The sequence below is a fragment of the Salvelinus fontinalis genome, chromosome 6 (assembly GCF_029448725.1).
Source record: "Salvelinus fontinalis isolate EN_2023a chromosome 6, ASM2944872v1, whole genome shotgun sequence".
NCBI lineage: Eukaryota > Metazoa > Chordata > Actinopteri > Salmoniformes > Salmonidae > Salvelinus > Salvelinus fontinalis.
Window position 1 is genome coordinate 37,677,414 of NC_074670.1, and position 10,546 is coordinate 37,687,959.

The following is a 10,546-nucleotide window of genomic DNA, read 5'->3' on the forward strand; positions in this document are numbered from 1 at the left end:
CAAATTAAAAGCATTGACAAGTCAGGAAATCAGCCTCCAAATCCTTCATCAGTGATTTAAAAAAGTTCTTCCAGTTTAAAAGTATTTTGTAAGGTGTTCCAAGACGATGGCACAGAGTACATAAAAGCCCTTTAACCAAATTCAGTTCTAACATTTGGAACAGTTAGCAGGATAAAGTCCAGCGAACGAAGAGAATACCCACCACATTTCTGAACAATAAAAATGCCCCAAATAAAAAGGTGGTAAACCCAAAATGGCTTTGTAAATAAAAGTATACCAGTGACTGAGCCTACGAGTGACTAGAGAAGGCCAGCCAACCGTGGTATACAAAATGCAGTGGTGCGTAAGGGTTTTGCAGTTTAAAATAAATCTCAGTGCCATGGTAAAGAGTGTCAATTGATCTCAAACACTGAGCGGAAGCATTCATATATAAAATATCCCCATAGTCTAGTAAAGGGATAAATGTAGCTGATACTAGCCTCCTTCTGGCTTCAAAAGAAAAACAGGCCTTATTCCTAAAATAAAATCCCAATTTCAGCTTCAATTTTTTTGTAAGTTGTTGAATATGCAATTTAAAAGAGAGGCCGTCATCAATTAAAATTCCAAGATATTTATATGAGGTTACAACCTCAATCTCCTTGCCCTGACAAGTAGTAATAGGTGAAAGGTTCAGAGGTCTATTTCTTGCATTAGAAAACACCATTAGTTTAGTCAGTATTGAGGATAAGCTTCAATTGACACAAGGTATGTTGAACAGTATAAAAAAAGTACAGTATAAAAAGCAGTTTGCAAGTTCTGGAAAGCTTTTGTAAGAGACGAGGCACAACAGTAAATAACAGTATCATCAGCATTAAAATGAAGTTGTGCATTTTGGAAATTTTGGTCTAAATCATTTATATAAATAGTGAAGAGAGGACCAAGTACAGAGCCTTGGGGCACACCATTAAGGACAGACAATTTAACAGACATAAGCCCATCAAATTGAGTGCACTGAGTTGAGTATGTGAGTTGGACAGACAAGCTCACAGTGAAAGGAAAAGCACAGTGTGCATTGTAAACATCTGCTACAAATTTCTACACACACACGTTACCTGAATGAGTGCAAGCAGTTTCTCTCGGCTACGGATCAGTGCAGCCTCCTGCTGTTTCTCCTCCTCCACGATGGAAGCAAAGGTTACCACGGAGGCCGTAGGGGGGCTGCCCGCCGCTCCCAGCACCCAGGGGCTGGTCAGTAAAGAAAATTACCTTGACTTTGTGACAGGTTGAACATTCTCCCCCTCAAACAATTGCTCCTTTTCCCCCTCGTGGTTGTTCAGTTTTTTTTTATTTCAAGGTTGGGACAAGTTGACAGGTGTTAGGTACATCCTGTAATAATTCTGACGCTGATCTGACAGAGTAAGAGACAAACAGAGAGAGACACAAAGACACAAACAGAGAAAGACAGGTCTGAACTAGATATATCCTGTGACAGTGGTAACCAAGGATGACCACAGGCTACCCAAGAGGACAAGAGTTGGGTGAATTACAACTGACACGCACACAGAGAGTGACAGAGAGTGTGGTGTGTGTGTGTGTGTGTGTGTGTAAGAAAACACTAATGAGTAGAAAATAAGTATAAAAAAGTATAAAAATAATAAGTATTAATATTAAGTATTATTATTATTCTACTTGTAAAAAAAACGACACATATGGATATTACACTTTCCCCAGCCCTGAACTTTCCCTCCTCCCTCTGTGCTTATCAGCATGAGTAAACGAGAACCTGAATCCTACTTCCTGTTCTGAGTGATCACTTGTGACATGGACAGCACTTATCAGTGCTGATTAGGATCAGAAGCCAACAATACATCACAGACTCACTGGCTGATTCATATTCAGGACCCACTACTAGTTTACGTCCCAAATCACCCCATATGCCCTACACGGTGAACTACTTTTTACCAGAGCATGGAGTGAGCCATGTGGGCCATTTTTTTTTAGGCAAGTCAGTTAAGAACAAATTCTTATTTACAATGGCGGCCTACCCCGGCCAAACCTGGACGACGCTGGGCCAATAGTGCGCTGCCCTATGGGACTCCCAATCCCGGCCGGATGTGATACAGCCTGGATTTGAACCAGGGACTGTAGTGACGCCTCTTGCATTGAGATGCAGTGCCTTAGACCGCTGCGCCACTCGCGGGCCCAAATGTAGTGCACTACATAGGGAATAGGGTGCCATTAGAGACTGCACAGAGTGGGAGCGGACGTCGCAGACCAGAACGAGAGCGTTTCCAGTCTGTGGGCTTTAATCCATCTTAGCTCTGGGCATAGATAAAAGATCTACGTCTGGAAGACAGATGCCTCGAATGACCCTGATAGAAGAGGAAGTAAGAGAACGTCAAGAGCTTCTGCAAAAACAGAGAGACAGACACCATTGGGTCACACAAGTGCACACACACACTTCCTGTAATTCTTTGGCATGACATGACTTGAGAGATGTCACAATTCATAACACTGCTACCAAAGTTAAAGTAAAAACATCCACACATCGGTTCCACAAGCATTCCTCAAACACCTCCGCCCATATTATGTGTTCATCTAGATGTGCTGTATCCTACAACGTTGACCAGTACATAAACAATCTTCTCTTCCAAACGTTTTTGTTATGTCAAAACACCCAAAAATATATAATGCTGAAGTCGTATTGTTTACTGTCGTTTCAAATCAGGAGCACACATTATTCAGTTACACTGGTCTCAGATCAGTTTGTGCTGTCTTGCCAACTCCCATGGTTATTTTCATCGTAGCACAAACAGCTCTGGGACCAGGCAAGTATCTAAAGCTCTACCAATCCAGCTGGTGTCTGAGTGGTGGTGTAGTTCACAGTGCAAGGTGAAGTTGCCCCTAGGGAAGCTGATCATAGGATCAGTTCTTATGAGAAAGTTCACCCGAGGCATAGTTGACGAGGCAGTTCTTCTAGCTGACGTGTCAGTCTTGTTGAATGGGAAGTGAAAAGGTCATAGTGACCATCAGCCTAATAGCACCACAGCCCTAGCAGTGAGTCACATCCTGCTTCAGGCAGCTGCCTCTCTTTCAGTACATTGACCATTCACTAAGCCCCGCCCCACTTGGTTACTGTTGGAACCTCGGACAACATCCCAGGAAGCCAAATCCCCTCACATTGATCTCAAAATGTGTTTTTAATACACAATGAAATAAAAACAGACTACACCTAACTAATCAGGAAATTATTGGGTATGTTGTGGACTGTCATCACAATTGCTTCACAGGAACGTAGGACTGTATTTAACCATATACCGGTATTGATGCACAGACCGGTTTGGGTTTTTAGTTTACATCCTATAACGGTATTTGAATGTTTGGTTTTTAAAATGTGATACGCCATGTGTAACATACATTTTTAAAGTTTACTTCGCTACATCCGTCTCCGCTCTCTCACTCCATGCGGCTTTCCACACATACCTAGCCCCGTCCGTCACTCAAGGAGCGCATGTGTTATTCCTCAACCACGATACACTTGCGTTCAGTCTACATCCAGCACATGCAACAATGTTGATGACAAGGATACTGTTTTCACTTTGATTCTTAACATAATTCCACTAGCGTTCTATAACTACACTATTAGGTCGTGTTTCTTACATCTGCAAACAGCTCATTTGTATTTTCTTTGCAAGTTGTGTCTAAATCTTGTTAGCCGCTAATGCTAGTCACTAGTTTGCTTTGACTACGTATATTAGCTAACGTAATTAGCTATACACACACACACACACACACACACCAGTGACAGTGTAGACCTAAATCAGCATGTCGTTTGTGCAACAGTATCTTATAAATCAGAGAGGAATACGCGAAGCATGAATATATTAACTACATGAAGTAGCTAAGAGAAAACATTCAATGCAGCAAAAGATTATTGGGTCACCTAGGTAACACTTAACAATTTTGGTTCCTACCCTATAACTCCTTGGCATTTTTAATTGTTGTCATATCAAACACTGTATTCAAAGCTCCCACTGTTATATTTGAACTATAGAATTAGAATAATCATTATATTTCAATGACGCCAACAGTTCACCCAAGTGTTTTGCTCTAAATCACATGTCAAATCGCAATAATGCCTATAAAAGTGTGGAAATGATCTCAAATGAGTGCAGGAAATGCAGAAATGTATGAAAATAAAAATGAGTTGAATTGAACAGTATAAACAAAATCAGAAAGGAGCAAGACCCATTGAAATAACTTAGATTTGACAGTCACGCACTCATATAGCAAATGTAGAACTTGTATTATTCAAGAAACTTTAAAAAACGTCATACCATCCCAATTTTTTTCAAATATGATATTTTGGCCATATCGCCCAGCCCTACGGGAACCTGGTAAAATTACCTTTACGTTTGGAGTGTGGTTAGTCACTGAAGGGCTCAATGTACTGTGCATGCTGTCAAAGGTACTGTAACGACCCTGGGTTTATAAGCGCGGAAATCGACTCTGCCACTTGAGCATGCTTTTGCGGCAGTCGATAGCGCGCCGGACATCGGGCTTAGAAGGTCGAGGGTTCGAGATCTGCTCCTTGCTGTTTCATTACAGTACTAACCACGTTTGGGGCTAATAAGTGCTCTCAAATATTTTGCTGATGTCGAGCAGATATGTTAGAGAAAAAAAGTTACATTAAGAAGTTAGCTAGCTAGGCAGCTTTAGCAATGTTTGGTGCTCAATGAGAACGATGCCAGTAGCTAACATTAACCAGTTGAGCTAGCAAAGTACAATTTCGTGTTAGCAAAATACTCCAAGAGTCTCTGCATTTCATGAATCACAGTGGCAAGTACCCCTTAGTGCATTGTTCAATTATTTAGCCATTTAAAACATATGTATGGAATAAAACTCAGTTTTTCCCCACTGCCCTCACTGGCTTTCATGTGTTCACAAGGTGTTGGACTCGACGACAGTTGCTATCCATTGGAGTGCTGCGATTGGTTGCCCAGAATTCCAGGGCAGCTATGGCGATATTGTCCTCTGCTAAAAACAATGACGAGTTTGCCATTTTTTGTGCCATCTGTGCATCTGCATAGATCACTTTGCACCCATGTAGGCAGGAGTTTCATGAGAGTGAGTGTAGAGAAGGCGGCTTCCTAACCTTCAGATGACATTTGAACATTTCCGATGCATCTGCTCAAGCAAACCACAGATAAGACTCTCAGGGCTGGTTTCCCCAGACTAGCCTAGTCCTGGACTAAAGATCATGGTCAATAGAGAGTCCAGGATTTGGCTTAATCTGTGTCTGGGAAACCGCACTCCAGAGCGTTTCATTTGGACCGTAAGCGTAACATAGTCAACTCTAAATTCTCTGTATAAAAACAAGTAGTCCTCCAAATCATTATTCCTTCTTTCGTCTGCTTCCCTTTGGAATAACAGAGAATCATCATAGAGAAACTCTGCCAGTCACTTCCCGCTTTCTTAGTGACTATGTTTATTCTAAAGAGATACCTCACACAGAGTTTGAACTAATTCCTGTATGGTTAACCATCAGCTGTAACATAGGCCTAATTAAGGCACAATCACTATAGATAGCTTTACCATCTCCTTACTACAACAAATTTGTTTCTCACCAAGGTAACCAAATGACATTGATGCTAGTAGATCTGTTAGTGTCAGATTCATGTCTGATAGAAACAAGAATATGCATGAGCATGGCAACACACTAGAGACATCTAGTGGACAATCCTGGTACTTTGGGGTAGAAGACTAGTTCATAGATTTTTATTTTATTTAACTAGGCAAGTCAGTTAAGAACAAATTATTATTTACAATGATGGCCTTCTGGGGAACAATGGGTTAACTGCCTTGTTCAGGGGCAGAAAGACAAATTTTAACATTGTCAGCTCGGGATACGATCCAGCAACCTTTCGGTTACTGGCCCAACACTCTAACCACTACCTGTCGCCCCAAAATTCATCAGCCATAAGGGCATTCATCCCTTGGCCATACATAAATGCTAGTCTATAATGTGTGTTTATATAATGGACACCTCTGTATGTGTGTTGGCGACGATGAACATAAAATTTGACAAACTGTATGTGTGCATGTGTCTGTGCATGCATAGTCTTACCCGGCGGGTCTCTCTGGCTCACTAGGGGGCTCAGCAATAGATTTGAAGGTAACCCTCCTGGCAGCAGAGACCGGAGGCCCCTGAGCTACTGGTCTTCCCGGGGCCCCTGGCCCCCCGTTCCTGACCCGGCTCTCCTCCTCCACCAGGAGGTCCCGGAACGCTCGAGACGAAGGGGGTGTCTGGAACGGAGTGGCCCTGAGGAGAGGAGGGAGGTGGAACCACCATTTGATAATCAAGAGTTCTACTTCAAAGCATTAAAAAGGACCTATTTATTAGGGATTGTCACACCAACCCACAACCTTCTGTGCTGGCTCTGATATCAGGAGCATTCCTTATGGAGAAGCGCTTACCATGTTTTCGCACTCTTCGAGGGAGTAATCACTGGTGTCGATTTGGATAGGGCGCACTCAGCACTGCCCTCCTTGGTTGCCGTGGCGATCATCTTCCTCTGCTTCTGGGAGAGCTTGGCTGGGAGAGGGGACTGCTTGCTGCTGCTGCCAACACTGCCAGGACTTTTGGGAGTTGCTCCGAGACTTTGTGTCTTTGAGCTGGCTTCCATATCCATGATTGCCCTGAGGTCCAAGACAGGAAGTGGCAGAGCAGGACTGGAGAGAGAGAGAAACGACACAATGTCACATACAGTTCCACCCCTGACCTGGTCCACAGTGACCTGGCTCACCTGGCTGTGACCTTGGGGATGTGCTCTAGAGCAGAACTCTTTGGGGGTTCGGCGGGGAGGCTGTTCCTCATGGTGGTTGTGGGGGTGCTGGGGGGAGTCTTCAGCCTGGGACCTCCTCCAGCCCTCTCCTCCTCGGGCCTGTCGTGGAACACGGGACTCTGGAGGTCTCGTGGGCTGCCCACACCCATGTAGCTGCCCTCAGAGTCAGATGTCATCAGCTCCTGCAGAGACTCCATGGAGTTGGTCTTTCCTGACTTTACCAGGCTGGGAGAGAGGACTGAGACTAGAAGAGACATATCATAATCCATATCAGCCCAACTCCAATTAAAGGAAATAATTATTACGTGCCGTGACAGTGTGTGTGTGTGTGTGTGTTCTACCTGCAGCAGGTGGGCTCTGGATGATGTCAGAAAGGGTGTAACCCCCTGAGCTGTCGGAGCGTCGCCTAGGTTTTCTCTTGGCCTTTAACTTAGCCTTCTTCAAAAGAGTCTCCCTGAGAGGAGGAAGATGAGACAGATGATGAAGAGGAACAAATTCGACGGTTCAAATGTTAGGGCGGTTACTGGCTGGATGCATTTCATTCCAAAACATTGGAACCTAGTTTTAGCACCAATTCAGTCCCATCTCATTCATAACAGGAAGTGAACGAAGGAGCAACTTTGTGGAATGAGATGCAGCCACAGTGTTGTACATAGTTTGATAGATGGTATAGTACCTGCAGGAGTAGTTCAGTTCAGTATCAGCTTTAGAGCTGAATGAAGAGTCCCAGTCCTCGTACACACTGAGGTCCGGGGCGTCTGGGTAAGGAGTGATCAGTCGCATCTGCATGGCCGGAATCTGACAGGAACAGGATGGTAACAGGTCAGTTAGTCAGAACCAACAGTCATGTTCAGTTCAGAACCTATGGTTGTGTTCAGTAGGAATCGAATGGAAGAAAACAAGTGAAACAGGGAGGGACTATCTGAGGAACCATCCAATAAGAAACCCCTATTGTCGTTTCCTGTTTGGAACAGTTTCTGTTGAGTTCCCCTAATGAACATATGCCAGGTATCTCACTATGCAGTTGATGCAGGTATGGTCACGGCACTGAGGGGAAATGACTCACCATACTCCTGTAAGAGGCAGAGAGCTCCACCAGCACCTCATCACTCAAGATATCCAGTGCTCTGAAAAGAGAGGTACAGATATATAAACAGAGAGGGAGACGGAAAAAGAGAGGGCGGGGCGGAGAGAGGGAGAGAATTGAAGAATCCATACACTAGCCACTTCTGGGAAGATTGGAAAACACCAAACAACACAAAGAGTTATCTATCCAAAATGGAGATGTATGGGTAAACCACTTCTCCAATCTTTTTGGCCCCATAACAAAGAAAAAACAGCAAAAACATATACATGATCAAATACAAATCTTAGAATCAACTATTAAAAGACTACCTGAACCTACTGGATTCTCCAATTACATTGAATGACCTATAGGACAAATTACAAACCCTACACCCCAAAAAGGCCTGTGGTGTTGATGGTCTCCTCAATTAAATGATAAAATATCCATACAAATGCCAATTGGCTATACTTAAACTATTTAACATCATCCTCAGCTCTGGCATATTCCCCAATATTTGGAACCAAGGACTGATCACCCCAATCCACAAAAGTGGAGACAAATTTAACCCCAATGAGTCAACCGCAACCTTCGGAAAATCCTCTGCATTTCATTAACAGCAGACTCCTACATTTCCTCAGCGAAAACAATGTACTGAGCAAATGTCAAATTGGATTTTTACCTAATTACCATACGACAAACCACATAATCACCCTAATTGACAAACAAACAAATCAAAACAAAGGTAAAGTGTTCTCATGCTTTGTTGATTTCAAAAAAGCTTGAGACTCAATTTGGCACGAGGGTCTGCTATACAAATTGATGGAAAGTGGTGTTGGGGGAAAAACATACAACATAAAATCAATGTACACAAACAAGTGTGCGGTTAAAATTGCAAAAAAAAACATTTCTTTTCACAGGGCCATGGGGTGAGACATGGATGCATCAAAAGCCCCACCCTCTTCAACACATACACACACAAATGAATTGGCGAGGGCACTAGAACAGTCTGCAGCACCCGGCCTCACCCTACTAAAATCTAAAGTTAAATGTCTACCGTTTGCTGACAATCTGGTGCATCTGTACCCAACCAAGGAGGGCCTACAGCAGCACCTAGATCTTCTGCACAGATTATGTCAGACCTGGACCCTGACAGTAAATCTCAGTATGACAAAAATGATGGTGTTCCAAGAAAGGTTCAGTTGCCAGGACCACAAATACAAATTCCACACCGTTGCCCTAGAGCACACAAAAACGATACATACCTCAGCCTAAACATCGGCGCCACAGGTAAGCTATGAACGATCTGAGAGACAAGGCAAGAAGGGCCTTCTATGCCATCAAAAGGAACATAAAATTCGACATGCCAATTAGGATCTGGCAACAAAAAAAACTTGAATCAGTTATAGAACCCATTGACCTTTATGGTTGTGAGGTCTTGCTCACCAACCAAGAAATCTCAAAATGGGACAAACACCAAATTGAGACTGCATGCAGAATTCTGCAAAAACATCCACTGTGTGCAACGTAAAACACCAAATAATGCATGCAGAGCAGAACTAGGCCGATATTTGCTAATTATCAAAATCCAGAAAAGAGCCGTTAAATTCTACACCCACCTAAAAGGAAGCGATTCCCAAACCTTCCATAACAAAGGCCATCACATACAAAGAGATGAACCTGGAGGAGAGACCCCTAAGCAAGCTGGTCCTGTGGCTCTGTTCACAAACTTATATTTAAAATAAGGGTGTAACATAACAAAATGTGGAAAAAGTCAATGGGTCTGAATACTTTCCGAACGCACTGTATACACACTCACTTGGACTCGAGCAGGGCAGCCATGTTGAGCACAATGAACTGGATGCAGGATAGTTTGAGCTGCTCAGCGTTGTACATGGCAGAGAACTGCAGCAGCTCTGCAGCGTTCTTCAGTGTCACTGAGGATTTTTAAAACCAAACAGGACAGTGCACTTACACGAGTGCTTTTTAAGACACAACAAAGCTGTCTGATATCATGTTGAGAGGCATGAGAGAGAGGAGAGGACAGAGGGATGAGAGGAGAGCAGAGGAGGCTAAGAGGACTAAGCGGACAGAGGGAAGATGAGAGGACGTACGGTTCTCAGTAATGGCCACTTCACACATCTCCTTCAGTCGGGTGATGAGAAGCTGATCGGCCACCACCAACACGTTGCAGACAAACTCCACATTCAGAGACTCTGGAAGAGGATAGAGACTTTGCTTCCACCATGTAGCTTTCAACTACCTTGCGCATCAAGATCAAAGTCAACATGATGAGGTTCATAAATATCATTATGGGTAGCCACATCATACTTATTTTTAACTCAATATTCATTTAAAGCACTTATTTGACAGGGACAGCGCACATTTATTTCAGAGTCAATGTATATGTACCCAAGTTGGCAAAAGAGCTATTTTCCATCCATAGTCCTGAAGCATTTTTCACTGAGTATTTGTGTGTGTGTGTGTGTGTACAGGTTGTATACGCATGATCTGGTGTGTCCTGTGTACCTTTGATAGTGGGAGACTGGTCAGTGTAGACATATTCTAGGATGACATGCAGTATGTCTGAGCTGGTGGGCATCTCCAGTGCACTACATGAAGTAGCCTGTTGAGAGCGCACAACAACAACATTACCAAC

The 10,546-nt window shown here is 43.4% G+C and overlaps 1 protein-coding gene across 1 annotated transcript in view; it reads right to left on the reverse strand.

Moving 5' to 3' along the window:
- The window catches only part of LOC129857784 (inhibitor of Bruton tyrosine kinase-like), a 34,458-nt gene that overhangs the window by 1,470 nt on the left and 22,442 nt on the right, over nt 1-10,546 (reverse strand). Inside the window, exons 16-25 of the mRNA XM_055926342.1 lie at nt 10,417-10,513; nt 10,002-10,103; nt 9,707-9,824; nt 7,891-7,951; nt 7,501-7,622; nt 7,166-7,278; nt 6,786-7,068; nt 6,457-6,711; nt 6,107-6,301; nt 1,092-1,224 (exon numbers count right to left, since the gene is read on the reverse strand). Of these exons, the coding sequence (XP_055782317.1) occupies nt 1,092-1,224; nt 6,107-6,301; nt 6,457-6,711; nt 6,786-7,068; nt 7,166-7,278; nt 7,501-7,622; nt 7,891-7,951; nt 9,707-9,824; nt 10,002-10,103; nt 10,417-10,513 (1,479 nt within the window). The remainder of the gene's footprint in view (nt 1-1,091; nt 1,225-6,106; nt 6,302-6,456; nt 6,712-6,785; nt 7,069-7,165; nt 7,279-7,500; nt 7,623-7,890; nt 7,952-9,706; nt 9,825-10,001; nt 10,104-10,416; nt 10,514-10,546) is intronic.